Source organism: Leuresthes tenuis, unplaced genomic scaffold (assembly GCF_036924035.1).
Source record: "Leuresthes tenuis unplaced genomic scaffold, fLeuTen1.0.hap1 SCAF_23, whole genome shotgun sequence".
In the NCBI taxonomy this organism is placed as follows: domain Eukaryota; kingdom Metazoa; phylum Chordata; class Actinopteri; order Atheriniformes; family Atherinopsidae; genus Leuresthes; species Leuresthes tenuis.
The window spans coordinates 20,945,273-20,972,869 of NW_027325377.1; the positions used below are offsets into that span (position 1 = coordinate 20,945,273).

The 27,597-nt window shown below is 40.3% G+C and overlaps 2 protein-coding genes across 2 annotated transcripts in view; one reads left to right on the forward strand and one right to left on the reverse strand.

Moving 5' to 3' along the window:
* wnt5b (wingless-type MMTV integration site family, member 5b) overlaps window positions 1-27,597 on the forward strand; it is an 85,281-nt gene that overhangs the window by 31,089 nt on the left and 26,595 nt on the right. The gene's annotated exons all lie outside the window — the stretch shown is intronic.
* Window positions 20,258-23,876, reverse strand: fbxl14b (F-box and leucine-rich repeat protein 14b). The gene has a single exon (XM_072377302.1). The coding sequence runs from the start codon at window positions 23,240-23,242 to the stop codon at window positions 22,040-22,042; it is 1,203 nt and encodes a 400-aa protein (XP_072233403.1). The 5' UTR covers window positions 23,243-23,876; the 3' UTR covers window positions 20,258-22,039.

A 27,597-nucleotide genomic window follows, 5' to 3' on the forward strand; every position in this document is an offset into this window, starting at 1 on the left:
CATGCGTACACAGTAAGTGAAATATGAATAAATGATTTGCATGCATTGACAAAACTACCTCAAGCCAAGATGCTCCCACACACATGCACTCAATGCATGCTAGCAGCCCACGCATATACATCACACTCACATCCACATACAATGCAAATATGTGTATATTGTGTTGACTCTTCACACGTCCACAATACATGAAACTGCACATTTTAGCCAGTGTACACAATGTAGTGGTGGTCAAAGTTTGTGAAGGCAGGATTTTCTACATTTCTGAATAAACCGACCAAAAACATCAGATTTTAAGTCCTACAAATAGGTTTTTAAAAAATCCTGTAAAACAGAGAGAAAAAATGCGAAAAATTATCTAAACACTAAAACACTACATGCCTGTGATTTAATAAATAAATAAAAAAAATAAACATCTAGGGGTTTTCATTTAAGCTTTGAGCAGGTGTCCTGTTTCATTTAAGGAACAAGGATCTATCAAAGCCTGATAGCCACAACACTTTTATGGGTAAGTGTGTCACTGCACTAACAAGAGTTTTCTGAAGAATTGGTGATGCACATCTGACTGGAAAAGGTTACAAAAACATTTCTAAAGAAATGACTCCACCAATCCACAGTCAGATTGCACAGAAATACAAGAAATAACCAGGCATTCTTACCCTCCCCAGGAGTGGTCGACCAAAGATGACTTCAAGAGAAGGGTGTCTAACAGGTCACTAAGCAACTAAAAGTCTCACTCAGTTTAGTTTATTTAATGTTTGACACTCCATCATCAGAAGAACGCACTGTGCATGTCAGGGCTTCAAGGAGAAACCCATCACCTTCATAAATGAACAAGAGAAATTAGAAAAATTGCATGCTATTATAACAACCTTATCCTATATGTAAAACACCAACCATCTGAGTTCTGAATTATTCCAGAAAACTCTAATTGAAAATGTCTTGTCATCTTTCTTTGAACTGAATCTCAGTTCACAACCTGAAAACAAATCAAATGTTGAAAGTGAAAAATTTGGGAGAAAAATGTCCCGTTCTTGTTTGCTTTAAGATTCTAGCTCTTTAATGTTCCTGGGACTTCATTGTTGTATAACACATTTCATTATGTGCCAGATGTTTAACACTTCTTCTATGAATCCATGCTGTTGTAATAGATGCAGGATGTGATTTAGCATTGTCTTGCTGAAATATGTAAGACTGTTCTAAAAAGGAAGTTCTCTCTAAAAACTGTATCTACATCTCAGCATTGATGGTGCCTTTCCAGAGCTGCAGGTTGATATTTCCAAAGCCACTAATGTACCGTCTGAGATGAGCGCAAATAACAAGCTGGATGGTCCCTCTGGTCTTTAGTTCAGAGGACTCTGCTTTCCCTGAACTCCAGTTGGTTTTCGGCTGTATCTTTTACGCACAGAGATATCTCCAGATTCTCTGAATCTTTTGGTGGTGTTATGTACGGTAGCTGATAGAATTTTGAAAGTGTTGGCAGTTTTACAGTTTTCTAAAATTACTACTACAATATGTAGATGTAGTTCAGCAAACTGCGGAGTTCTGCGACTCTGCCTCTCTAAGGTGCTCTTTTTATGGTCTATCGTGTTGCAGATCTCTTGACAGTTAACCTAATTAGTAGAACAATGTTCCTACACCTGTTCCTCTTTTATTTTACTTGCTTTTCCAGTCTTTTTTGTTGCCCCTGTCTCAACTATTTGAGATGTGTTAGTGCCTTCACATTTGAGATGTGCTTATATTTTCATGAAATAGTAAAATGTCTCACTTTCAACATTTGAAATATCTTCACTATGACCTATTGTGGAAAAATATTTACTCAATGTCTCAACTTTTTTAGTATTGGGGTTGAAGAAAGAAGCTAAAATTCCTTCAATCAGAAGTGCAGGACTGATCAATAGTTACTGGAAAAAAACATTTTCAGTCATTGCAGCACAAGATAATCACAACACTCTGAGTTCAAATACTTCTCTCATCTCTCTCTTTTTATACTTGTTAATATTGTTCACATTAAAGCAGAAGTATAAAAGATTTAGAGGTTTTTAAAATCTTCTAAACGCAAACACTAATGCAACTTATTCTTTACTTTTATTCACGTAATCAATTTCAGGGTTTTCTCATGCGGTTCTACAAATGATGAGAAAGGAAATTTTTTATATGGCTCTGCATATTTGGGAATGTCGAACAATGGCAAAAATAACTTAAAAGTATTTTATGAGCTTAGAATTAGAGGAGTGACTGTGGTTGAAGTTTCAACGGTTTGACGGTTCACAGAGCCAGTTCTGAGTAACCCTTTAACCTTCCTACATTTGATTTTTGTGTACATTGATGGCTGCTCTGAGAGAAATCACTGATTACATGAATACTTCTGCTTTTTGCTCTATTTGACTTCATTTTAGCCATGTACAGCTACGTATTCACTTCTGTAATTGAAAAGTGATTAGCAGTACAAGCCAGCTAAAGTATTAGATATGTAAAGATACATATCTAAGTAGTACTATATATGAAAGACATTGCTGGTGTCATTATTTATTATTATCGCTCTATTCTCTGTGGTGCTCTTGTGTTGCAGTAACAGCTTATGTGCCTTGCTTATAGTTATAGCAGCAGGCAATAGAGTGGAGAGTGGTTTTTCATTCAGTTGTTCAGCAACCTTCCAGTAAAAAACACACAGCTTTCACCTTTAGGCAACCACTGCCCCTGATGTATATTTAAGTGCAGGTTGCCTTCAGCTAAACACACATGCACACACAAAGCACACAGGGCAACACGGCCACAGACCATGTGTACAAGCCAGATTTGGCCCCATCCACATGTCTGCCATACGGTTGATTCCTCCCTGCTGTTAAAAACCTGCAGGCCAAACACGCAACACTTGTGTATGTGTGTGTGTCTGATTGTGCCTGTAAGCAGAAGAGACTGTGAAAATGAAACAGGCAAATCATGTTATAGAGAAAATATTACAGGGTGTTCTCTCTTGAACTTTTATATTTGATGTGTTGTGTGTATTATGTAATGTTATGTGTCCTTGTTGGGTAAATTCATAAGGAGTTGTGGGTTACTAACCCTGTTTTGTATTTTAGATAACACAGTCAGGTTTAATAAAAATGAGACACTCTGGCTCCATGTATTATAAAAGGTTAAAATTTTACATTTCTGCAAATGCCTGAGTGTCTTAATACCCAGCAACAAAGTTTGCATCAAGAGGTTGAAGGGATAATGGTAGAAGAAATCGTGGGATGTTTGTCCCAGATGCCCTGTTTTGTTTTCAGGTTAAGATAAATGTTTTCTTCATTTTAGCTGTTTTTACATGTGACCTGATGAGATGGTCTGCAAAATGAGGACCCAGTTGTCTGCACTTGCCTCTTCACAAGTGTACTAAACAGCAGGAGATCGTCTGTGTCAGACCTATTCTCTATACTGCAAATGTTCAAAAGTGGCTCAAAATGGGATTTTCACGTGATTTAGCCACTAAAACTGGTTGGATTTAGGCACCAAAAAAAGACGGGATTACAAAAGCATAGTAGTTAGGGTTGAAATACAGCCTTTTACAACCTGCACATTCCTGACAGACAGCTTGTGATGTGTTGGGAGCAAGAACAGACGTTTTTGGTTCATAAATTTTGAGGTCACATTTCTCCGTGGTTTGAATTAAATGTTAAATGCAAGCTTTTTTTTTTCTGGCAACCAGAAGTTTTGACGCTGTGAAAAGTGTTGTAATGATGCCACTGAGGCAGGGACCATATTGTCCCACTTTGTTGTAGTTTTTTTGGGTAATTGAACCAACTGCAGCATGCCCGACTGGAAGACATAGCTGTTTATATTAACCTATCTTCATGCTTTTGTTTTTGAGTAAATTTATCTGCTGGAAAGTGTGCTTATTTGAATGGACTCAAAGCAGAATTTTAACAAATGGTTGAACATGTAAATTCTAATCTCCTAAATATTTCATCCTTGAACTCATAAAATATGTAGCAAAGAAACAAATAATCATGGTGAAGCATGAGCTTCAAATCAGAGAATTTTAATCTTTTCCATCTAAACAGAATTCTGATACTTGTATCATACTTGCCTAAAAACAACAGAGGTCAGTGCACATCTGCCATCCACCCGGCTGCATGTCAGGGGCTTAAGCCAGTTTTGTGAAAGCAGAGTCTGAGACTGAGAGTGAGGGAGCAGAAAGGAGAAGAATGAGGTTGGACAGACAGCAGTCTCTGTGAACCTGCATAGACAAGCTCAGTCAAGCTTTTTGTGAGAGAGAGGGAGAGAAAGCAAGGATGTTTTGACAGCTCGGAGCCATCACAGCAGCAGAAGGCAGTGTGTGTGTCTGTCTCTGTGGGTGCAGGTGTTTGTGTAGCAGCACACGTATTGTATTTTGAGTATTTTTGTGTGTCTGCATGTGCACATACGACTGTATTTCCTCTGATTAACAGACCTAAGGATTCATTTAAAAAATAGCTTGGACCCTTGTATGAAAGACAAATATAAAAGATCTTTGTTGTGTTTTATATGAATGTGAATTTGCATTTTGTTATATTAAGGGTGTCTGCTCTAAGTCCCAGCATGCACCTCTCATGTCATGTCAATAACCTTTCATTAAAGAGCTGCGTAAAGAGGTGTCCTGGTGTTTTTTGTTTTTGTTTTTGTTTTTTAAATCAGATTTTCACCTTTCTCCTCTACCTGCCATCATTATAAAAGCAGCCTCGACCTGCTTCACCTTCACACACTCCCTCACAGTCACACTGGGAGCGGCCCAGTGAACAAACACTCTTCTGCAGCTGCCCAGGAGCAGTTGGAGGTGAGATGTTTTACTCAAGGGCACCTTGACCTGACTGTATTTTCTTCTCCTTATATCTGAGAGATGGAAGAGCATTACTAATTCACCTCACCTGCACTTGCCCAGTAAGCCTGAGGAGCAGCACTGTTGACCCCCCCAGTCCCAAACCTGCTACTATCAGCTGCTGCCTTTGGGCTACTGCTGCAGCTGTTGACTGCGTTTGACAGCGATAGCCTGTTTGTCTCATGATGAAACTTCATTCTGGGACTCGAATCCTCCAGCATATCATGTGACAAACAACTCCTCATGAATATGGAGAATAACTACATAACTACATTATTTTTTGGCCATTTGACACAAGGACAAACAAACTGCAGACATAGCACAGTCATAAATATGGCTTGCTTGTTAGCAAACAATTGACACTGGAACACAACACCCTTGTTGTAAAATACATATTATGTTTGACATATGTTTGACCTATCTTTTCCTATAATTTATAAGTCTGTCAGTCTTCTGTTATCCTCTGTACCTCCTCTTATTGCAGGATTAGACTTTTTAAAAGTAATCTTATTATGTCCCAAGCCATAATTCCTTTACTAATTACTAATGCTAATCAGATATATTATATCAGTTTAGCTTACAACGATGTGAGACAAGTAGCTAAGTAGCTGCGCTCATTTAGTGTTAAATTAGTCAATTCAGTTTTATTTATATAGCGCCAAATCACAATAAATGTCTTCTGAAGGCACTTCAAAGATAGTCTAATTCAAGTCAATAAGAATCCAATTTATTGTAACAAATCATAATCCAATCAAATCAATTTCATTGGATTCCAGATTGGTCCAATTCATGCAGAGCCCATTTAAGAAAAGTTGCCTAGCTAAGGAAGCCAGTATACTGCACTGAAACTTCGATTTGATCCACTCCTGAGTAAGCACGAGACGACGATGGAAAGAAAAAAGTCCCTTTTAATAGGAAGAAACCTCTGGCAGAAACAGACTCGGGAGGGCAGCCATCTGCCTGGACTGGCTGGAAATTGAGAGGACCGGGAAGAGCCGGCGGTGTTTTCTTCTTCTTTGTCATCGTGTTTGTCTTCTTTTTTGTCTGTATCTGACTTAGAAAAAAGTCTTTGTACATGCCATGGTATCTCTCTCCTCTGAGAAAGCCACTGAAAGCCTTACAGATAGAATGCAGTGGTTTTTCTAGTATTTGACCAGCCAACTTGATGAATTTCTCTGCCTGCAAGAGACCGCTCATCACCAATTATAATGCTTGCATACAAAAGCAAGCAATAGCTAAGCATTCAGCTATTTCAACCCATCATACAGGCTTATTCTCCAACTGAACCACTTAATTTCTGTAAAGAACATCATCTAGTATTGTCACCCCTTTGCAAAGGGTATCTCTTGTGGTTTCAAAATGATGGAACAAGTAGCCAAATGCAATAAAAGGAGGGCTGGCTCTTTCTAGCTTTAGGAATTTCAGGAAGACTCATCTCTTCTGAGAACATCTTCTCTCCCAACACCTCTTACACCCAAACTCGCACTTATTTACCTGTTTTACTTTTGCAATGTCGTTCATGTAGATTTAGATCCTAAAGTTTAGACCAGGACTTCCTACGACAGTAAACCTTGAATTTTGTTCCTCCTTTGTAAGTCACTTTGGTAAAAGCATCTGCTAAATAATTGAATGTAAATTTTCGTTCAGAAGCCATATGAACATAAACATTGTGTGACAGTTTATGATAAAGCTACACAGAGCAGAAGGGGACTGAATCTTGTGATATCTCTGTGCCAGTCTGTCTGCCACTGTGCCCAGTGCCCTCATTGTTGATATAAAAACAGTGGTTATATCAGCTGTAAGTTAAGATGTGACTGCTGCGTCATACAGACTTCTTTCTAATCTCTGAAATATCTGAAACATCTTATGCTCCATATGGCATTTTAAGGAAGTAAACAATTTCCAGGAAAACAAGATTTATCAGGTTTGCACAAGACTTGAGTTTTACTGACAGTCTGTCTCATACTCGCTCACTGTTTCTCCTGCCAGACAGCCAGTGCACACAAGCAAACAGGCGGCGTGACTGTTCGCTGTTTGACAAGCATGCATGTGCATGTGTGTGTGTCAGAGAGAAGATGGTTGGCCTTTTAAGAGGCAAAATGATAGGATTGGTGTGTGGGTGTGTGTGTGTGTGTGCATCCTTGCACGTGTGTTAACAATGTACCCTCATGTCCCATGTGTCAAAGCCTGGCTAAATCAAGTGAACCACTGTGGATGTGTGTGTGGGTGTGTATGTGTGTCAGAGTGTATGTGCCAGGCCAGATCAATATGAACTAATCAATGGGAGAAGACAGCTAGAAGGACCTTGGGGATGGCAGATACACACCTGGTATACACACATACACACTCACAGCCCCTCTTTGTATTCCACACTCAGTTTCTCTCTTTATCTTCTCTGTCTCCTGCTCCTGTGTCTTTTTCTTACTCTGTTTCTCTATTTGTCTGTTCTAAACCTCTTTTCTTTCACAAACACAGTAATTATCCCATCCTTTTCTTTTTTGCACTGTTAAAGCTGGTATAGTATATGTCACAGTTCCTTTCCTGGCACACGAAATTCATTTTCTTTATTGACACAAAGAATATAGACACGTGAGTGGTGGTTTCATATGAGAACAAGTCCATTTCTGTGAAATGAGAGACAAAAGGGAATCACATTTGACTGTATGAGCTTTGTTCCAGTGGCTGACAAATGTGGCACTGCAGGTCTTTTTAAGTCTGATCACATCGGCCAAAGCAGCAGTGGAGGGCTGAGATCTGCTCCAATCCATGGTGGACACATCTGAGTCCAGTCTTTACAGCAGTGTGTAGCATTTAATGTGCACTATATTATAGTCAAAATGTATCACTGATACATATGCTTTTCTTGGATTCCTTTATGTATCGAAGCAGAGATGTTGTTGAATACTTCTTTGTAAGTTCAATTTTTGAAAATGCATCTTTCAAATGTTTTAAATATGGTTACTCTTTAGCAAAGCATTTTTGAGGCTATGTAGTTATATATTTGACTTATTTGTCTTGACTTTGTCTTGCCTTTGACTTATTTCTTTATTTGTATATGAGAACTGCTGGAAAATTAAATTAAAGAATAGTTAGGAACTTACACAACATGCAAAATCATTGAGATTTATTAGATGGGCATTCAAAGTTCAGATAACGCATCTTCAAAGTAAAATATTCTAATTCTATACATAATTTGAATTCCAACATGTTTAATAACATGACATCAAATACACAGTTGGGTCCTTGGATTCTTAAAGTTTGAAAACCTAACAGCCTTCTGATGCTTTCATACACAAAACAATACTAACAATCCCTAAATGAAATGGTGTACTGATATAAACAGATCTGCACACATATGAACCATTAAAAAAATAATTTGTGAATAAGGCTTTTGCCAAATTCAGAAAAGACAGACTGGTTATCAGCGGGCACCCCACGCTCTGGGTCTGAGGCACTTTGAGTTAAATTCACTCAACATGCAAATTAACTGTAATTCACTTACTGGGTGATAAGAGTGCCACTCTGTCTCAATAATGCCTTTATACTCTGAATATTGAATAACTGTTTGATGTAGATTTTCTTGTGGTTTGAATGTCCACTTCCTGGGTTAATGGGATTGAACAGGAAGCGATCCTTTCTCTTTGTTCAGTTAAATGCAGTTCAGACCTGATCGGGATGGTTTTTAAGAAGCTGCTTGTGTTTGGATCACTTATTCTTCATTTAGTTATAGATTACCTTAATGTCTTACAGCATATTTTATATGCCCCCATTTGGCTTTAATAAAAGCAGCTTTTTAACTGTATGGAGTCTACTAATTTATGTAAAATGTAATAACACGTGTTATCCTACACATTTGACAATGTGTTAAAAAGCTGCTTGTGATTTCAGGATTGCCCGTCAGTGTTTTTCTTTGTATTCTCGTGCTTCCATAAATGTTCTATGAGGCTCAGGTCAGGTGACTATGGATGATGTTCCATGACAGCCAGCACTTCTTGATCTTCTGAGGCCTTCAAGTAGTTCCACAAAGCTTTGAGGTGTGTTTGGGCTGAACATCCTGATGCGGTATGAATCCGTCTCCAGAGGGATGCACAGATGTCTCTGAAGAATGGGGTACTACTTCTCCACAGTCAGGGTGGAGCTGCTTTAGTGCAGGTGTGCAGCTGAAACTACTAGATTGTCTTACCTCGAACAAGGACTTTTGCCAACTGAGATCATCTATTCTTTGTTCAGCAAGGGGTTGGTTTTCGGACATGTTGTGTTTGTGTTTGCCTCACAAGCAACAGGCTTTCACAGCTACAGATCAGAGTGGGACAGGCGGGCCTCCTGATATACAGTTTAAATAGTGTGTCGACTCCTCTCTATTTTGTTCTGATGTTAATGAAGAAATCTTGCATTGACTCTTTATAGCATACGCAGCAAAACCTTAGTCAGCTGGGTTTAAAAAGAAAAATTGGGCCATTCACCAGTTTATTGGGCCAGGGGTCAGTGTATTTATGTAATACATCTTTAATATTAAAAGCAATCAGTTAATCTTTACACCCCTAGTGCTAAGCATTGCTTAAATTTACAGTTTAGATTAACTATTTGTGTCTGTAGTCCACAACTTGTCTTAAGATACAATTAATTTTTTTCAGCTGACAAGGTCAGCATTTGAAAGTCAAAGAGTTTGCTGATGGAGCTACACACACACCAATCATAATGAAGAACCGTGCGCCACTCCTGTCCCAGTATATTATGTTTTTAAGCCCGCCACTGATTAACCACTGTTAATTAACACATTAAAGACTTCTTGGTTGAGGTTAATGATTAGATACTAGTTAATCGAAAATATCCTCTTCCTAAATTACTGGCTGAGAAATACCACCCCCTTAACTGCACACACAAAATGTGCTGGTCACACAAACCAGAACCTGCTGAATATATTACTATATTACAGACGTGCTGGGTGGCACGAGAAAAGACTGAAAATCATGTCTGCATCAACAGATCCTCTTTTATCGTCTATTTCATGATTGGCTGAGGGAACCAGGCTGTCCTCCCAAAATGACACATAATGAGAACATAATTTGTTTGTCTCCTCAAAAGCTTGAAATAACATAATACAGGTTTCTTTCTTTATTTGGGTGAAACTAGTCCAACGTAGATTCAACATTCCACCTGTTTTCTCTTTCCACCTCTTTGATGCAATCTGCAGACTACCTAAAAGAAGCCCTCTAAATATCATTCTTGTTAACAAGGTGAAATCTTCTCAGTTGCTCTGTGTTTTCTGTCAGACATGTTAAATCCCATCCGACCGCTGCAGCAGTTTTTATGCTTCCCTTTCTGCCCATTTTTCCTTGTTTGAGAAGAGTGTGACAAATTTTGAACAAAATAAAGCGAGAAAAGTTTCTGTTTATTGATGCTTGAATGACAAGTTCAGCTGACAGTGAGGCAGAGAGAGCCGGCACAGGCACATACACCAGGTGGCATGCACATGCATTATGCACATACACCTTCACTCACATGTACACTGGAAGACAAGCACACACAAGCACACAGCACCTCCCACGCTACCAAAACATCGTCTCACCTGACAAATTAGAGTGTGTGCGTGCCTGTTGGTTTTTGACATCGCAGGTATCTGTCACATTTCTGTCAGGGCTGCACGTGATTTCACATCGAGACAAAGAAAGCTTGTGTCATTCTCCTCTTTCTCTCTTTTCTGTCCGTCTTCTCTCTTCTGCCGTTCTCTGCTGGGTACTGTAGGAAGCAGAAATCGGGAGCAGATGTCAGCATCACCTGCTACAAAATTCTCAGTCTCCCATTGTGATTGCCCAAGTTAGTATAAAAGATTCAGGAACGACATCCACGTTTTGATTGTAAATGAAGTAATGTCTTATGGTTGCAAATGAAAGATTTAGTGTGTTGATGTCTCATTTAGTCTGTTAGATCTAGCTTTTCTGTGAAAAAAATGCTCAGTGTGCTGACATACCGCATTTCTTTATTGCTGGGTAAATGGAAAATAGATGCAGCAATTTATTGAAAAATGTGCAGATGTTAATGGGATCACAGTACATGAGGCAAAAATGTTCCAAACTTTCCAAAGCTCTTCTTTGCGCTGCCTTTTGTTCCATTCAAGATTATCCCACACTGCTTCAATATTGTTGAGGTTTGGGCTCTTGGGAGAATTCCCTCCATAAGATCTGTTGCCTCTGATTTTAAGTCCACTTCTTGTGTCATTTTAAAAGATAAACTTCCAGAGATCACAATGATATACATCATTAGGATACAATCGTAACTGTACACACAGTCGCTAATACAAAAAACTGTGCAACTCACCCATGAAGCCTCACAGTATTCCAAGAACAGACATAACTCTGTTCTGTTAAGTAAAATGGTTAGCGCACAATAAGTCTTACATCCATAAAGACCATTTCCATCAGATCATGCCTCTTCTCCAAATGGTTCAACAGCTTTAAATTTACATTGGGCATGCCTTTTTTAGGTGTTTTAGGCTAAAATTGCAGGAATTTTAAGGGGTTCAGAATGGCCTCTTGACGGCCACCCTTCCTTGGAAACTCTTTGGTAGATGGATCAGCTGAAGTTCCAGATGCATCAATCAGGTCCTGTGTCAGGTCTTTGCTGGATTGATTCCCATTTCTAAAGGACATCATTTTGAGATTCTGTTCATCTCCTGTAGATAGTGTCTTTGGGCCTGCCACTTCTTATTTTGTCCTCCGCATGTTTAGGTTTATCAAATTTTTTAAAAGCAGACTACACACCATGCTGAGATAAGTTTTCAGCTAATTGCTCTTTGGAAATCACCTTGTTGGAGCTAAAAAGGTTATTTTGTGATTGTCAAACTGTGTTATCTTTGGCATTTTTCGCATACATAAAACTAAAGAAATGGGATGAAATGATGTGTCTATGTGACAGGCTGCTAGTAACAAAGTGCCTAAAGATACCATTAAGAATAGGTTCTTTGCTCAAATCCTGATATGTGTTGACACAAGTGGTTCATCCTTTGAATCAGGTGCTTTTTTCATGCTTGAATGAGTCATAGATCCATGTTAAACGGCTCAACAACAAAAAAATAGCAAAAAAAGTAGCAATACTTTGAAATATCTTCAGGTAGTCTGGAGAACTATTGTTCTACTGTTAGATGTGTCCAGGATTGTTCTTGTAGATAGATAACTAATTTTAGCTCCCACTTAAAGAAAGATCACAAGTGGTTATTTATGGGTTTGATGATGCCATTTTTCCTTTTCTTGCTCTAAAAGTTAGACATTTTGGAGTTCTTGCCCTCAGAGGAATGTGGTGTGCATGTGATTGTGTGCCTGAGAATGTGTGGATGTGTGTGTCGTTACAGCTATTGTTGAACTTTGGGTAATTTTTTGTATTTTGGAACAGTTTGGTGTGTGGGTGTGTGTACCCAGACAGTATTTGAACATGGCTAGCTGACTTCTTGCAGCCCACAGTTAAACAGTGACTCAGAAATTCCTCTCTCCCTCTACTTCTTTCTCACCAACTTCACTTTTTTTTCAGCAACTGTTCCTTTTCTCTTTTTTCTCTCTTTTTTGTACCACATTCCCTGGTTTTCTGTCCTTCTTTCTCTGGCACACCACCCTCTCCCTTTTCCTCTCTGCAGGTTGAGTGCTGACTATAGCAGACTTCAGCACAGAGGTGATTCTTTTCATCTTACCCTACCCCCCTTGACTTGGCCTGTGTTAGCTCTAAACCCTGTAAGTAACCTCATATTTCACCATTATGCTGCTTTTGTGCTGTTAAATTGTGCTCCATTTTATTGACATACAAAAGTCGGATTCTGTATCAGGAGCACTTTTAAATATAACAAAGTCTGGTACAATAACAGTACAGGTTATAACCTCACCAATAAACATTTAGTTGAATTATCACATTTTTAATTCATGTTTTAAGACATCATGTATTCATAGTTTTCCCCTGAACAGGACATTATGGTTTAGAACTGTAAGATTACATAACCGATTAGAACTGGTTTGTATGACAGGAACAGATGAAACTTCTCTATCTTGTCAGATTAGGTCTGTTGCATTAGATACACGCCCAAAACAACACTCACACACATTCCAAGAACAAAGACATGTACAGTGGTTGGCCTGTCCACCTCGCTGGTAACTGGCCAATTATACTCGGCCGCATGTAAATCCAATCTCTTTACGGGGCAGACCCAGCCCAAGAAGATAATTTGAAGAAAATAATGGCTTAGATTAATGGCTAAATTACAATAAAATTTAGTTATTCAGCTCATATAACAAGCTTAATCCGACAAGAAATCGAATCGGATCGGATTATCGAATTACTTGCGATCGAATTAAGACCCTGGGATAATTCGATCCGATTGCCCACTTAACGTGCCTGGAGACGACAGTGGATAGGATCAAGCGTTCTCCGCATGCTTGAGATTTTTTCCTGCGATCGTAACCTGGAAGTCGAAGGATATGATATTACTGTTGTTGTCGCCGCCATCACAAAGAAACGAACAATGCGCCGTTGTACATCGTGTTTGTGCCATACCCATGCTAATCACAAATGTAGCTTCATCTTTCTCTTCGTTCGCCATCTTTCTCGAATGCCTTAGTTTTGTTGGTGGTGGTGAAGTCGTCAACTGGAAGTGGCTCTATTAGCGATAGTTGAAATGGGTACAGCGCCACTGATCTACTGTGGTATTGCATGCTTTGTGCCAGTGATTCGATACATTCACCGCCATGTAACAAAGGATAATTACCCTCAGATAAGGAGCATAACCCAACTATAGCTATAATCGAGTTAATCTCATCATATAGACCCACTGACTGACAAGTGGATATATCATACTTTTCATATATTTAAACTACCTTTTCTTGAGAAGATGCTATTAATGGCTGACTGATCCAGTATTAGATACGCTAATCAGAGCGTAGCATAAGCAGAGTTGCAGTAGACAAGACAGAGTCTGCTGGAGGACAGAGATGTGGGTGGGCCCAGTCATCATTTCAATAGATCCCTATTCACTAAAGGAGGGAAAAATGTTGACTCATCCCTCCAAGCGATATTAAAGCCCACAGAGGTTTTCTTACATCAAAATGTCCTACATGTACAATTCTGAGGAATATATATTAGCTTTTAGGGGATTAATAACTGCTGGAGTGGGACCTTAAAGCAAGTGAAAAGTATGCGATCAGTGATGCTTATCGCAAAAATTATACATTTATAATTGAATTTTGAATTTGAATTTAAAAGTTGACAAGTTCACAAATATGTGTTTATGAGGGTTTAGACCCCAAAGCTCTCAGTTAAATTTTCTTAATATAAATATAAAATGAAAGCACACTTACTGTTATCTAATTTAAGAAACCTCTCATTGTTGACCAGCGCAGATTAGGAGAAAAACATCGAAGGTAATAAGCTTTATACAAACGCAGACACACACCTACGCAAGGAATGTTGTTTCTCCATTAGAGAAGCTCAAATCAAAAGCAGTGCCAAATATTCTTGACTGGAGCTGCTGATTTTAAGAAAAAAAGAAAAGAAAAAAAGTTTCCTGACGCACATGGACACACAGCCCCCGAGGGCCCCTGGGACTTCAAAGAGCCGTCTACTGTACCTCAGCGACATCTCAACACCAGGTGCCGCAGAGATGGGGAAAAGAACAGGAGAGGCTGGAGGGCTGGTGATAGAGAAATGGAAAGTAGTAAGGGGGAGAGGGAGAAGGGGGAGATATATACGTAGGAACAGAGAGAGTTTTCAAAAAGTGGAGAAAAACAAAGTTAATAGTGGAGAAAGGGGAAAGAAATGGGAGAAAAGGGAAGTTGAAAGAGAGAGAACAAAGCAGGAAGTACACAAGTGGCGACGAAGACAGGAAGGATAAGATAAAAAATGTTTCAGTGTTGGATGAGAAGAAAAAAGACCAACAGACCGGCGGACAGAGGAAGAGAGAAACAGGCCAGACAGACAGACAAAGCGGCAGACAAGAGAAACAGACAGGGAGATGTTGGCAGAGGCATGTGGGGGAGGGCAGTAACACTCTGCTGCTAATACCAGTGCTGCTTTGTTGTGAAGAACCCAGTTCCCCTTTTAATGGTGAACTATTCCTTTAATGATAGCAGTAAAACACACTCGCACACATATATAACGCTGTTCCTCTCTGCCTGACAGGAAATGTGGTTTAGAGCACAACGTGACGAGTCACAGTTCAACTTTTACAACTTTACAACTGAATACACACACAAACCAAAGTTCAAACACAAATGTGGCTCTTATATTTGAAAAGGCTTCGTCAGCGACCTATATGCAGGAGAGATGTGGGTCTCTGTGGGATTTCGGTGGCTGCAAGATTCAAGTTTTTTAATTATCTTGTCTTGGTGCTGTCAGCCATCCAAACATCAGGATCTGCAGGTCTGAATAGAGAATCGCACCAAGACAAAGATGTATTTTCACATACTGCAATGCATACTTTGATCTGTGCTGTGAATGGTGCAGTGACACTTTTGAAAATTTCTTGAATATCTGAGATACAAAAGTTCACAATTGAGCTCCTAAACTTAACAATGAAGGTGCTTTGCTCAACTAGCTGTAGGCTTCAGCAACACAGCAAAGAAGAGCTATGAAGAAGAAGCAGCTCAGTGTCAAGCTGTAATTTTCTCTTAATGATCCATATTGACAAATAATTCAAGAAGATTCTATCAGATTTGTTTATCTGCAGCTGATTTAAGTGGATGTTTCTGCACAGTATGGAGCTAAAGGCTGTTAGCTTAGCATAAAGAATCAAAGCAGAGGGAACAGCTAATAAGGCTTGGCTCTGTTTAAATGTAGAAAAGCTGCTCATTAAAACTCTTTTCACACATTCACTGCAGCACTGAAAGTTTCTGGGAATTACCGATGGCGTCTATATGTGGGAATGCAAATCCGTCAGACTGGACATTGTGTGAGCTTCACTCTGCCATATCCTGGGCACAAAGTCACATGATATATCTATCGTGTCACTGTGAAAAATACAAACATCCAACACCCAATGTAGGCACAAATTGATATGTCTAGCTGGAGAGATACGATTCGAGAACTCCTGCCAGTAACAGCTGATGCCGAAATTATTTGACAAATTCAAAGAAAAGGAAGGACTCAGTTCTCCATTTACAAACTGACTACACAACTTCAACAAAACGCTACTTTTCCTCTGATGACAATGCACCTCATATGGACAGTCTCCTGTTATAAGCCGCATGGAAAATAACATTTAAATGGCTGAGCACAGATTGTCATTTAAACCAGCTATTTCTGCTGTACATTTGAGCCAAGACAGACTTATATGTTTTTAAGTTATTGTGTATTAAATGCTGTGCTGGACATAAATGTTCTGTTGCAATCTGGAACAAAGGATTCTCTGTTATCTGGTTGTGAAAAAAAGTGTGACAACTAACAACCCACAAATGAAGTTCCTTGAGTCAAAAATAATACAAAACTGTAATAAGTCTGTAGTTTGTACTTGGATGTGTCTACAGCCCTCAGATCTCATATCATCTCTGAAAGTCCTCATGAAATCAAAGTTAATGTGTAAGTGATGATTATAAAACAAGGAATGATTCTAAGAATTCCTCACAGTTTTTAAGAGTCTGTCATTTCCTCTTGCATGGGACTGCTTTTTTAATCCCACTCCTGCACATTCAGACTTTTCACTCTTTAGTTGAGTTTATTTTCTCCTCTCCTCAGTTTGATTGTATTTAACATGTCTGCAACAGAAACAAAATGTGAGCCTCATCCTGTTTCACATTTTTTCTGAAAAGTCGATTTAATCTTCCTTTCAACTTAATTCATCAACTCCATTGTTGTGGTTTAAGCCACCTAAGTACTGGAGCCAGTATCACACTGGGACCTGCCACAGCAACAGGATCCTGATCCCAATGCAGTCCTCTAGGGTGAACTGCCACCACTGAAAGACTGTCTTGAATTTTAAATTTCATCTTAGCAGATGTGGAGTGTGGTTAGTGGCTCATCAGGCCAGTAGAGCTGACTAATCAGAGCAGACCAAACTTTTAGGGATGGGGCAGCCTGTCTGGCTTCTGTTTTTACTGGAAGTCTGTAAATATGGCAAACAGCAGTTCACTATCTATTTCATGGGAACTTTAACAGAATACCTGAATAGCCGTGTCGTTCCAGGAGCTTGTTATTCTGGTGAGAGCTGTCACCTTCTAAGATCGAATGAACAGGAAACACCCCTGTTGGATCATTTTGTTGTGTCAATTGAGGTTATGTAATGTCAACAAGCTTTATTTACTGGCTAACATGAACTGTCGTCTTTGCAAGACCTAACTTAATTTCTATGAGTATATGCAGCGCTCTTTAACGGTCCTCTTATCTGTAGATAACCAATAGTGAAGCCTGTTAAAGGGCACATCATTTTTAAATACAAGATCCAGAGCAGATCTGTCAGGCAGACCCCATTTGTTACATTCGACAGTGATGTCATTAGACAAGATGAGCACACTACAATAGTTGGATTAAATTACAAAGATATTGTTCTTAATTGGGGTGGTTTGCAGATTTTCCTACAATATATTTTAAACAGATATAATCAGCTTAATATCATGTTGTTTAAATGTGGATACAACTGCTAATACAGGACAGTCAACCTCTTTTCTAATGAAAGTGTCTGAGTGTTTACCGTCGTAGATCTGAGGGCCCCACACATACAGAAGAGCCCTGTAAGTGACTACAACAGGGTGGGACAGCATTATGTTATACCCTACAGAGTGTGGTGGACCACCGGCTATGATAAACATGACTTTGTGAGAAAAATAGCCAAGTGTATTATTTTTAACATGACCGCATGAGTCAGCCCCACACAGCTGGACTTACAGCCAGCTGCCATGCAGACCATCCTGTCTCTTTTTATCTGTAGGCTGGTGCTCCTCTGTGAATTAAAGAAAAAACAAGCTGTGCTCGCGTTTCTTGCCCAGAGCGCAGTATCACTGCCGATCGGTGCTGGAGCTGATAAAAGCCCATAAATACTTAAGAGTCGTTTGAGGTGTTACTGCAGACTTATTGTACTCTTCCCCACTGCAGACAAAAGCCAGATGTTAGTGGGTGTTTGTGATTTTTGTTAATGTGTTAATATGTTGAAGAAAAAAAGGGAAGCTAAGGAAGCAAATATGGAAGTGTTCAATTTGAAATGTTCTGCAGTAGCAAGCTTATCAACATTGTTCAGGATTTTTTTAAGCTACAGCTTAGCTTTCGGTGACCTGCAGTGATATTTTTCTTGGGTGTTACCTCATTGTCTATGAAAAGATTGGTGGCACCCATGTTCTTTTCATACAATGCAAAGTGCACTTATGTTGCATGCAATAAAATAATAAACCTGACCACAACATGCTGAGCTCTCTGCAGCGAAACTTCAAGGCTGAATTCACTCTCTGTCTTACAGTTTCAATTTCAAATTGAGTCTGCAACGTATATAATAATGGACGAGTTTGTATTCTCCACACAGACTATTCAGAGAATTGTTTCATAGCAAAACAAAGACTTCTAATATTTTGAAATGAGACAAGACAGTGCTTCACAGGAGGCCGGCACCACATCCTAAGACCTCCCAAACAAACTGCAAGGGAGGCGAGGTGACCTAACATGACAACCTTCCACCCTGCTGATGTGTCCTTGAGCAAGACACAAACTCCCCAACTGCTCCAGCAGTGGTGCTCTGGAGAAGAGCCTGACCTATGACCTCTTTGAGGAGGGTAGCAGACAAAAAGAGATTCTCCCTGTGGGGATGAATAAAGTATCACATTATCATTTGAATGCAGCTGATTGTATCTTCGTCAGTCTACATTTCAGCTCGCAGAACGTTCTGGAGCAATGCGCGACATGACCTTGCCTCCTGTATTTTCTGGGAAAAGGTCTGCACACCAAATGTCAAATGATAAAGAAACAATCAGTTATGTTGTGTGCCTCCCACCTCGCTATTCATTTAATGGATTAATCCAAGCGGTATTGAAGCAGCTCCAATTCGTCCTTTTTCTCATGTTGCTGGTCACAGCGAGCAGGCTGCCACCAGACTCAAGCATTGAGGAATTTTCTGGTAATTGTTAGGCACAAAATGGGAACTGTTGCAACTCTAAAGGCAAAATACATACTCAAAAGTGGTTCATTCATCTCCAAACTGTAATGATGTTAAATGTTTTTTTTCTCCAGTGCTGAAAACCGATTTTAGATGTTTCTTGAACAACACAGTGATAAGTCTTTTACGCCTCTGTGTGCACTCGTTGCAGTGCTGTTGCACAAGACCAAAGGCCAACTAAAGCAAACTTAAGAAACAGCAAACACTGCATTCAGTATGTGTGTGCGTGCGTGTGTGTGTGTGTGTGTGTCTTTTCTTCTGTCCCTGTGGTCAACAATCCCTCTTGCTGGCCTTTATCCCCAAATCCCCATGGACAGAGAGTCAGGAGGGACAGAATGCTTAAATGCTTTGGATGATGGTGTGGAATGCTAAAAGGAAGAGTGTGTGTATGTGTGTGTGTTGCAGTAGGGGGGCAGCAAGGAGAGGAGGAGGAGGGGGGGTCTCCTGCCTGGTCTTGGGATCTGGTATGCGTGACTGAACAAGAGGAGGAGAAAAAGGGGTAGAGAAGAAAAAAAACACCAAAACCTGCCTTCCTAACTTCTTAAGACTGACAATGGCTACTGACTGGCCTGGCAAGCCTTCAGTGTGTGTGTGTGTGTGTGTGTGTGTGTCACTTCACACACAGGACACGTCCTGATGGAAAGCAGAAAGAGTGAAATGCACCCTAACTAACTTTTAGATCTCATTACTCTGCACATAGCTGCACATACACAGCCCTGTCTCGTGTGAAGTAAAGCGTGACAAAAACTGCCACATCTGAAACCCCAAACCTTTACGAGATCTACGGAGGTCAACCTGAACCTGTTTTTCCATTTAAAACCCAAGGACTTTAATGTGAAACCCAACGTGCGTCTCTATTTGAGCTGAACACCTTTTGGTTTTGTTTGAGGAAAGAGAGGAGACGTTGACAATTAAAATAATCAGCATGGTAGAACAGTTTGCTACAATAAACGCCATGGTGATAATTAATTACACAGGCACTGCAGCCAAATCAAGACAGCTAGCATCCATTTTGAGTCTCCTCATAAATAATAAAACAACAAAAGGGATTTTTTTTTCTCCCAGCCCTTTTGAGAAGCAAGTCTGGACTGATCAGGGACAATAGTCAGAAATGTGTGGGTGGCTATTAGGGGTAATACATTCAAATAATAGACTATACTGCAATAAATAAGTTTCAATATGTATTAGATCATTATGGGACAGTTCAGTCTTGTAGAGATTGATATTTCTTACAATCCTGTTTCAGAAAAAAACCGCATAGTGACAGAATTAAGTGCAACACCTACACACAAGTAATCCACACTGCTCTCTTTCATTCATTATATAAATATCTTTAATTGTTTCGACCGTAAGAATATAAAACAATTTAATTTGGGATTCTGCATTTTTTTCTTTACAAACACATAATATACAGTACATCTTTTTATTGTCAAACACACACAGCTTTTTCAGCAGGACGCACATCCGTATATTCATTTTCTAGCAGGTCATTGCATTACATTAAAATGCGCACACACTGGCGTCAGTGTGCGCGTGTGCATGTGTGTACAGCCTAAATGTGTGTGTGTGAAAGGACAGAGAGATGAGGAGAGAGCGAAAAAAGAGACGCATTCCGCTTGTTGTAACCCGAGACGGAGGAGAGAAAGACAAATAATCGATTGCTCCTTATTCTAAGCATGTCTCAAAATGGATTCGGGGGGGATTTTATTCAGAGAAGAAGAAGGGGGTGAAGGATGGGGAGGAAAAAAGATATCCCTGCCCTCCTCACTCTGCACCGGTGAGAGAAACATGAATATGAATGTGTTGGTATTAACGTGGGAAAATAAAACCATGAGACAAACCCTGATTCGTTTCGATCAATAAAGGGTAAGACATAGAAATCACTTCAATTTGAAGTACTCTGAACAACGTTCACTGACATTTATCTCCATTAGCATCCCTTACAAAAATACCTACAGCCTGATAATCCTATAAGGACATACTATGTGTTAAATAACAGAGCCTTCATGCCTTTTTAGTGTGCTATAACATTCCTCTATATCTCTGTCTTTATAGAATCCCTATAGGTATTTCTGCCAGGGTTGAGCTCATAAGCTTGTCTCCTTTTAATTGGTCAAAAGAGCGTTTAAAGTTGGACTTCACCTCTTTAAGAATGAAGGAAAAAAATAATTAAAAGGCTCTTGCACGCTGGCGGGTCTTGTGAATTTTGCATAAAGCGATGTCCTCTTTCACGGCTTTCTCTTAGAAATTGTTGCTGTTTATGGGGGTAAATTAACAAAGGTAGTTAGATTGTGCACTGGTCTCCTTTCTCCTGCTCTGCTCATGGAAGAGGGAGGGAGGGAGGTGATGGAGGGATGGGGGAGGGGGCAGACACAGTCCCTTTAGGCACATTTTCTCCCAGTTTCTCATTCTCTGCTTTCCTTCTCTTTTTAACAGTATACACCCTTTGAAAATAACCACATACGAGGTAGCCAAATGTTTTTAGGCGTGATGGCTGTAACGGATCGGTCGTCAGAGCTAGACTCATTGCAAAAATAAAAGTCTCATACTTAAGTTTTACAACCTCTCTTTGCTTTCAATAAAATTTTAAAAAAGGAGTTTGGATGGATGCAAGTTTGACTTGAGAAGTGTCTAGAATGAAGTATACGATTAAGAAAACAACTCTTGATTAAAAGAAAATAACAAGCTGATTTTCTCTAAAGTTACTCCAGTTCAGAGCCGAATTTCATGAAATATTAAAACTCAAAAATGAGATGAAAACAGTTGTTAACAGGAATTTTTATGAGCTCATAACAAAAGTATGTTTTAAGTGATTTCTAGCAGGCCGAATATTAAGTCATACCTAACACTAATTTAAATCCTGCAAGGCCAACAGAGAAAAAAAATTAAAATAAAACATCTCAACAGAAAAATCTGGTCACATGGAAGAGGCTCACCTTACACAGGAGGGAGCAGCGAGGATTTCTCTTTTTAAATAAGAAAAGAAAACTCCCCACCCATTCACCCCCACTCCTCCTGCTCCTCATGTTCCCCTCTCCATCCAAAAAAAGAAAATGAACACACACACATACACACAAAACAAACATTTCCAATCACCTCACTTTCTCACTCTCTGTCATCTGCCAGAGTCCCAGGTTCAACACTTTAAGGCAGGGGAGCTGTGTGATCCTCTCCAGTCCCCTTTTGGTGATCTTGGTACATCCATACAGGTCAATGCCCACCAGTTGGGTCAGGTGGTCCGCTATGAGCTCCAGCCCTTTGTCCGTGATGCGCACACACTGTCCAATGTTCAGTGTCCTCAGCTCGTGCATCTGCCTCACCATCCGGTTTATCCCGTCGTCAGAGATGTGACACGAGCACAGTGACAGGGACTTGAGCTGGTACAACCCCTGAGCGATGTATGCCAGAGTCTGGTCCCCGATCTTGTCACAGAAGGAAACGTCAAGTCCAGAGAGCCTGAGGGTGCCCATGGCAAGGTGCATGGTGCCCGTGTCGCTGATGTTGTCACAGGAGCGCAGGTTGAGACTCCACAGGGAGGCCATGTGGGAGAGGTGGATCATCCCGGCGTCTGAGATCCCCCCACAGAAGCTCAGGTTCAGCACCCGCAGCTTGGTCAGCCCCTTGGAGATGTGTTTGAGTGACAGGTCTGTCAGTTTCTGACAGTCTTGGAGAGTCAGGTACTCCAGGTTCAGGCAGCCCTCTGCCGCACTTCGGGTCATGCCTGCCAAATGTCCAATCCCCACATCTGAGACATGCCTGCAGGACCTCAGATTGAGGCTCTTGAGTCTGTGGAGGCCCCACGCTATCAAAAGCAGACCAGTGTTGGTGATGTTGCTGCAGCCACCGAGCTCCAGCACCTCCAGGTTCTTCAGATACTGGGCGATCCTGCCTAGGCTGGAGTCTGTGATCTGCTTGCACAGACTTAGGTTCAAAACCCTTAGTGACGGGATCTCCTGGACAAACGCATGGCCCAGCCCGTTATCTGTGAGGTTGTAGCAGCCGGACAGATTGAGGGACTCGATGTTAGGCATTCCTTGGATGACATAGCTGAGGCTGCGACGTAGAGACAGAATCTGGACCCTTCGGATGCCCCTGGCCTGGAGGCTGGGAAACAAGGAGGGATTTGCCCGGCGGAGGTGCAGCTTGGCCTCAACCCCCCTCCACACTGACTTGTGGTAGGATGCATCCCTCCAAGCTATACACACTTGGGCCACCCTGCCTTTGTCCCTCACGTCCAGATAACTGAAAATCATGGCCAAAATTTCCGGGAAGAGGCACGAAATGTGCGTCTCCATTGTTTTTCAAAACCCAGGCATATAAGAACCAATACTCCTCACCTCCAAGGCTAAAAAAAACTGAGTCCACTCCAACACCCTCTACTCTTCCAATTACGCAAAAGTACCAACTGTCCCAGTTATCCACAGAAGTAAAGAAGAAATAGGAGTTGTGTGTTTCTCTTTCTGTTCTTTCACACTGTGCAAAATCGACCCAACTCTCTCCAGTGCCACGTGATCCGGTCTGGTTGCGCAGGATTCAGATGTATTTTAAAAAAGAAACCAAAAAAGCGTTTATTCCTACCTCAACCCCTCTATCCGCCAAAAAGAGGAGGAGAGGGGGCAAAAGCAAGAAGGAGGAGGAGAGGAGGAAAAAGCGTCAATCCTTCCCCCTCTCTCCCTCTCTCAGACGACGCTTCCTTGTATTATACCCAGAAAAAGCCTTCCTCTCGCGGCCGAGCGGGGATCCAGACGGTCGTACATTTCAGATGACAAAGTAAAAACAAAACCAACACTCTTACCGCCGCCTATTTAAAAACGGCTCCATGACAGAAGAGCAGAAAAGACAGAGTTAGACTGGCTTTGTGAGCAGAGTGAGAGGCAGAGAGGGGCGTCCTGGGCTCAAAGCCTTTGTCTGCTCTTTTCAAACCGACTTGGCAGGAGCTCCAGCACTCTGGCAGCACGGAAGGGGTGGATAATAGTAATAGTATTAAACTCGTGAGGTTCAAAACGTAAAGCATAAAACATAAGTTTAGCGTGAGGGTTTTACTCATGTATTACTACATTGACACAATAACTAATACATGTAATAAGCGACGTAGCGAGATATGAACTACTAATTTTATCAGCCCACCCCTACCCCTTCTGTGTCACGCAATTGGTTTGTCCCGCCTCAGCTGGAACGGTGCGAACAGTTTCCCTTGGAAACCAACTTCTTACAATTCAGTTCACTTTGGGCTTTAACCCTTTGAGCGGACCACACAGGAAACACGGAGGAGCTAAGTTGGGAAGCCTTCTTCGGTCCGCATACTTGACGTGAACATGAAGAATTTTTTACCGTGAAATTGCTGTTGTTGTTGTTGTGCTTGAAATGCACACAGAGCGCTCTCAAAACGGCCCTGAAACAGATACGAGTGGCCTTTGTCTAAGTCTTACACTGCTCGATGTCCCATTTCTTCACTTTATTTCAAAACCAGAAATTATATTTACTGTTTCAGAGACCATCAATTGTCATTTCATCAAATACTGAAGAATAGCCGTGACCTTATTTCTGGAATAGAACAGAAACACGGGTTACATGACAACAAATGAGTAGCCTTAACTCCTTTAATTAACTTCAACGTGCTTTTTTGGTGTGGTATTTGGCACAGTGTTGCCAAGACCAGATCACAGTTTGTGTCAGTGCCTGTGTTCTTCCTTCCACACAAACACTCATACTCATTTTCATAATAGCTTAACTTCCAGACATTGTGAAAACAAAAAGAGGTTAGATTGCGAGGGGCAGATTCAGATTATATGGCGAGCGGGCTTTGGTCTCAGCTAGTGAGAATATAAATATATATATATACATACACACTTATTATTACTAAGACTAAGTATCTTATTCAATGTATCAGACCTCAAGAAATACTAGAACGGGTAGAAAAAGAATGGTGCTTTTTCTTTTGCTTTTAATTTCTCCATATTTGTCTTTAACTTCCATCCCCTGCAAGCCTCTCTTACCCCTCTTTGGTTTGTCTGCATGTGAAAATGAGTGTGTCGAGTATCAACATTTATTTGTATGTGTGCATCTTTCTATGGGTGTACATAAGAAAGTATGTCTGTGCACGTCTTCCCATGTAAACAATGTATTTTTCATGTATTTCTTCTTAGCGTGTGTGGGAGAGACTTGACATGACAGGAGTGCCTTTTGCTGAGGCTTGTTTAGTGCAACAGAGTGGCTCAGAGCAGGGAAAGAGAGAAAAAGAGCTGATGAGAAATATGAGAGAGGCAACAGCGATCAGGTGAGGATAAAGGAGAGTGAGAGGAGCTACAGAAACAGCCGTCTTTACGTGGAAAAGGGCAGCCGAGCACATCTGACAGCGACTCCCCTCTTTTCGGCTTTTCCATCCTCTCTGTTCTCTTATTACAAAGCCAGTGTCTTTGCTAAAAAGGTTTCTTAATTGTCTTAATGCAATCTATTTTCCAAAAATGCTAGGCAGCTATAAACATACATAAACTGGAATAAAATTCAGTGTTTTGCAAATCGTCAAATGACAATAAATTAGTTCAGTCATTTAAATGAATATCTTTGGAAAAAAAATTGGTAGAGCAGCAACAAGAGTGGAGAAGCTGTGAAATGCTTCACAAAACAACTTGAATAATTAGGCTACCTGGCAACAGGTCAGCAACATGATAAGAAAAGGAGAGGCCTTGTTTATCAGAAATAATGGTGTGATGGAGTTCAGTATTCTGAAAAACTGCATCATTAAGTAGTGAAACAGTTTTAGAATAAAACTTCTTTAAGTAATATTTCTGAGTAATATTAAGGAATTTGGGTATTTCATCATCTGTGGTTCAGATAATCCATCATTTCTTCCTAATGCAATGGACAAGACTGCAATCTTTGGGCATTCAGACAGCTCTCTAACTTAATTGTTAGTTAAGTGGAAACCATTGCCTCTTCATTATCTCAGCATGACAACGCCAAACTTTTTTTTTACAAGTGTTAAAACAGCACGGATCTGTAATAAAAGAGCGCTAAACTGGTCAGCCCGCAGCCCTGACCTGTCAAACACTGAAAACACTCAGACAGAAGGAGACATTGTCTTTTGGTGATGTGTTCATGCGACCAGACTCTGAATTAAGGTATCCATTTTAATTAAATTCCAGAGAAATAAAAAAGACAAAAAAACAATCTTTCATTTAGGAATTATCCCAAAGCTTAGCTAATACTAGTATAAGGCTCTGACAGTTTAAGTCTACTAGAAATAATAATAATAATAATAATGATAATTCAAACCAATATTTTACAACCACAAAATTCCCTTTTTGTTATTGCCCATTTTTGTTCCATATTTCTGCATCAGCTCTCCAAGTCAATTTTACCACAGTCGATCTCTGCTTTTTTGCTTAAAAACAAGGCTGAAATATTGCTGCAATATGTTGCTTAGCTCATGCAGCCTATTTTTAAGTTATTTTGAAGTTAGCCTATTAATAGGCTCTTCAATATTGGTTCAGATAAGAATAAGTGATTTGAGACAAATATATGTATGATTATTTATAAAGTGTCCACAATATAATGTCTCAGTCTTCTTTATACATATATCCTGTACCTTCATCAAGGGCAAAAACAAAGCAGTTAACTGCACTGTCCCCTGTGGCTGCCAACACCTACGTCCTTGGTATTCAGGCGCAGTGTGTCATGCATTTTCAAAATAGCAGTCCTGACATGAATACCAAGCTTTATAATGATACTGCAAACATCTTGAGTAATAACAGGGGAGAGATTAATACCTGCTCTCAGTAAAATGTGGCTACATTGTGGTCAGGGTTAGTCTGCTGGACAAGTCTCATGAGATTTAACAAAGGTGCAGATAAAAACTAACTTGATCATAAACTATAATGCGTTTTGGTGTTCGTGTTCTGTAAAAGCAAACTGTACTTCCTTGACTCTGCGAGCTGTTGCCTTCTCAAATGTATGTTTGCTGGGTTCAAAATGCAAATTAAAACCCAACCGCTGTGTGGCCTTAAATATACCTGCCACACTGGGTTTTGTGTTCAAACCTATTAGCAAACTTTTTAATTCTAAAAATGCCTTTGTCTGCTCTTTCTGTTAGCTAACTTTAACATTTGCTGTTACAACTATTACAAACAAGACGGAGAAAAGAAGGAATGTGGTAACACAAATTGAAATAACAAATTTGGGAGAAAGAATAAGAACAGCGAGGCGTGTCTGTTTGTGCCACGGCAGCAGTAGCTAAGTCCCTCTGCATGACCAGTTTGTGTGTGTGTGTGTGTGTGTGTGTGTGTGTGGTTGCGCAGCATGCATTTCTTTCTGTTTTTCTGTCTCCCTATGTCTGCCTCATATCACAGCTGTGTGTGGATGTGTGTGTGTGTGTGCACTGCTGTGGTGTGTCATGCCCCTCTCAGAAAACCCGCTGGGCCCTAGCTAGCACTCACACTGAGTGAGAGAGAGGATACGGAAAAGGATGGGTGGATGAGGGAGGAGAGAGGAAAAGCGAGGGAGTGGGCAGAAGAAAACAGAGAAGGTGAAAAAAAGCATCCGTGTTGAACAAAGGTTTAAGAAATTAGTAGGGTTAAAAAAGAAGAGGAATGTTGGAGTAAAGGTGAGAGCATGATGCCAGAATTTGGCAGGTGTGTGTATATAAGATTTC

Bases quoted from the DNA above. Each gene is read 5' to 3' on its own strand.
- fbxl14b (XM_072377302.1), bottom strand. From the start codon at position 23,242: ATGGAGACGCACATTTCGTGCCTCTTCCCGGAAATTTTGGCCATGATT.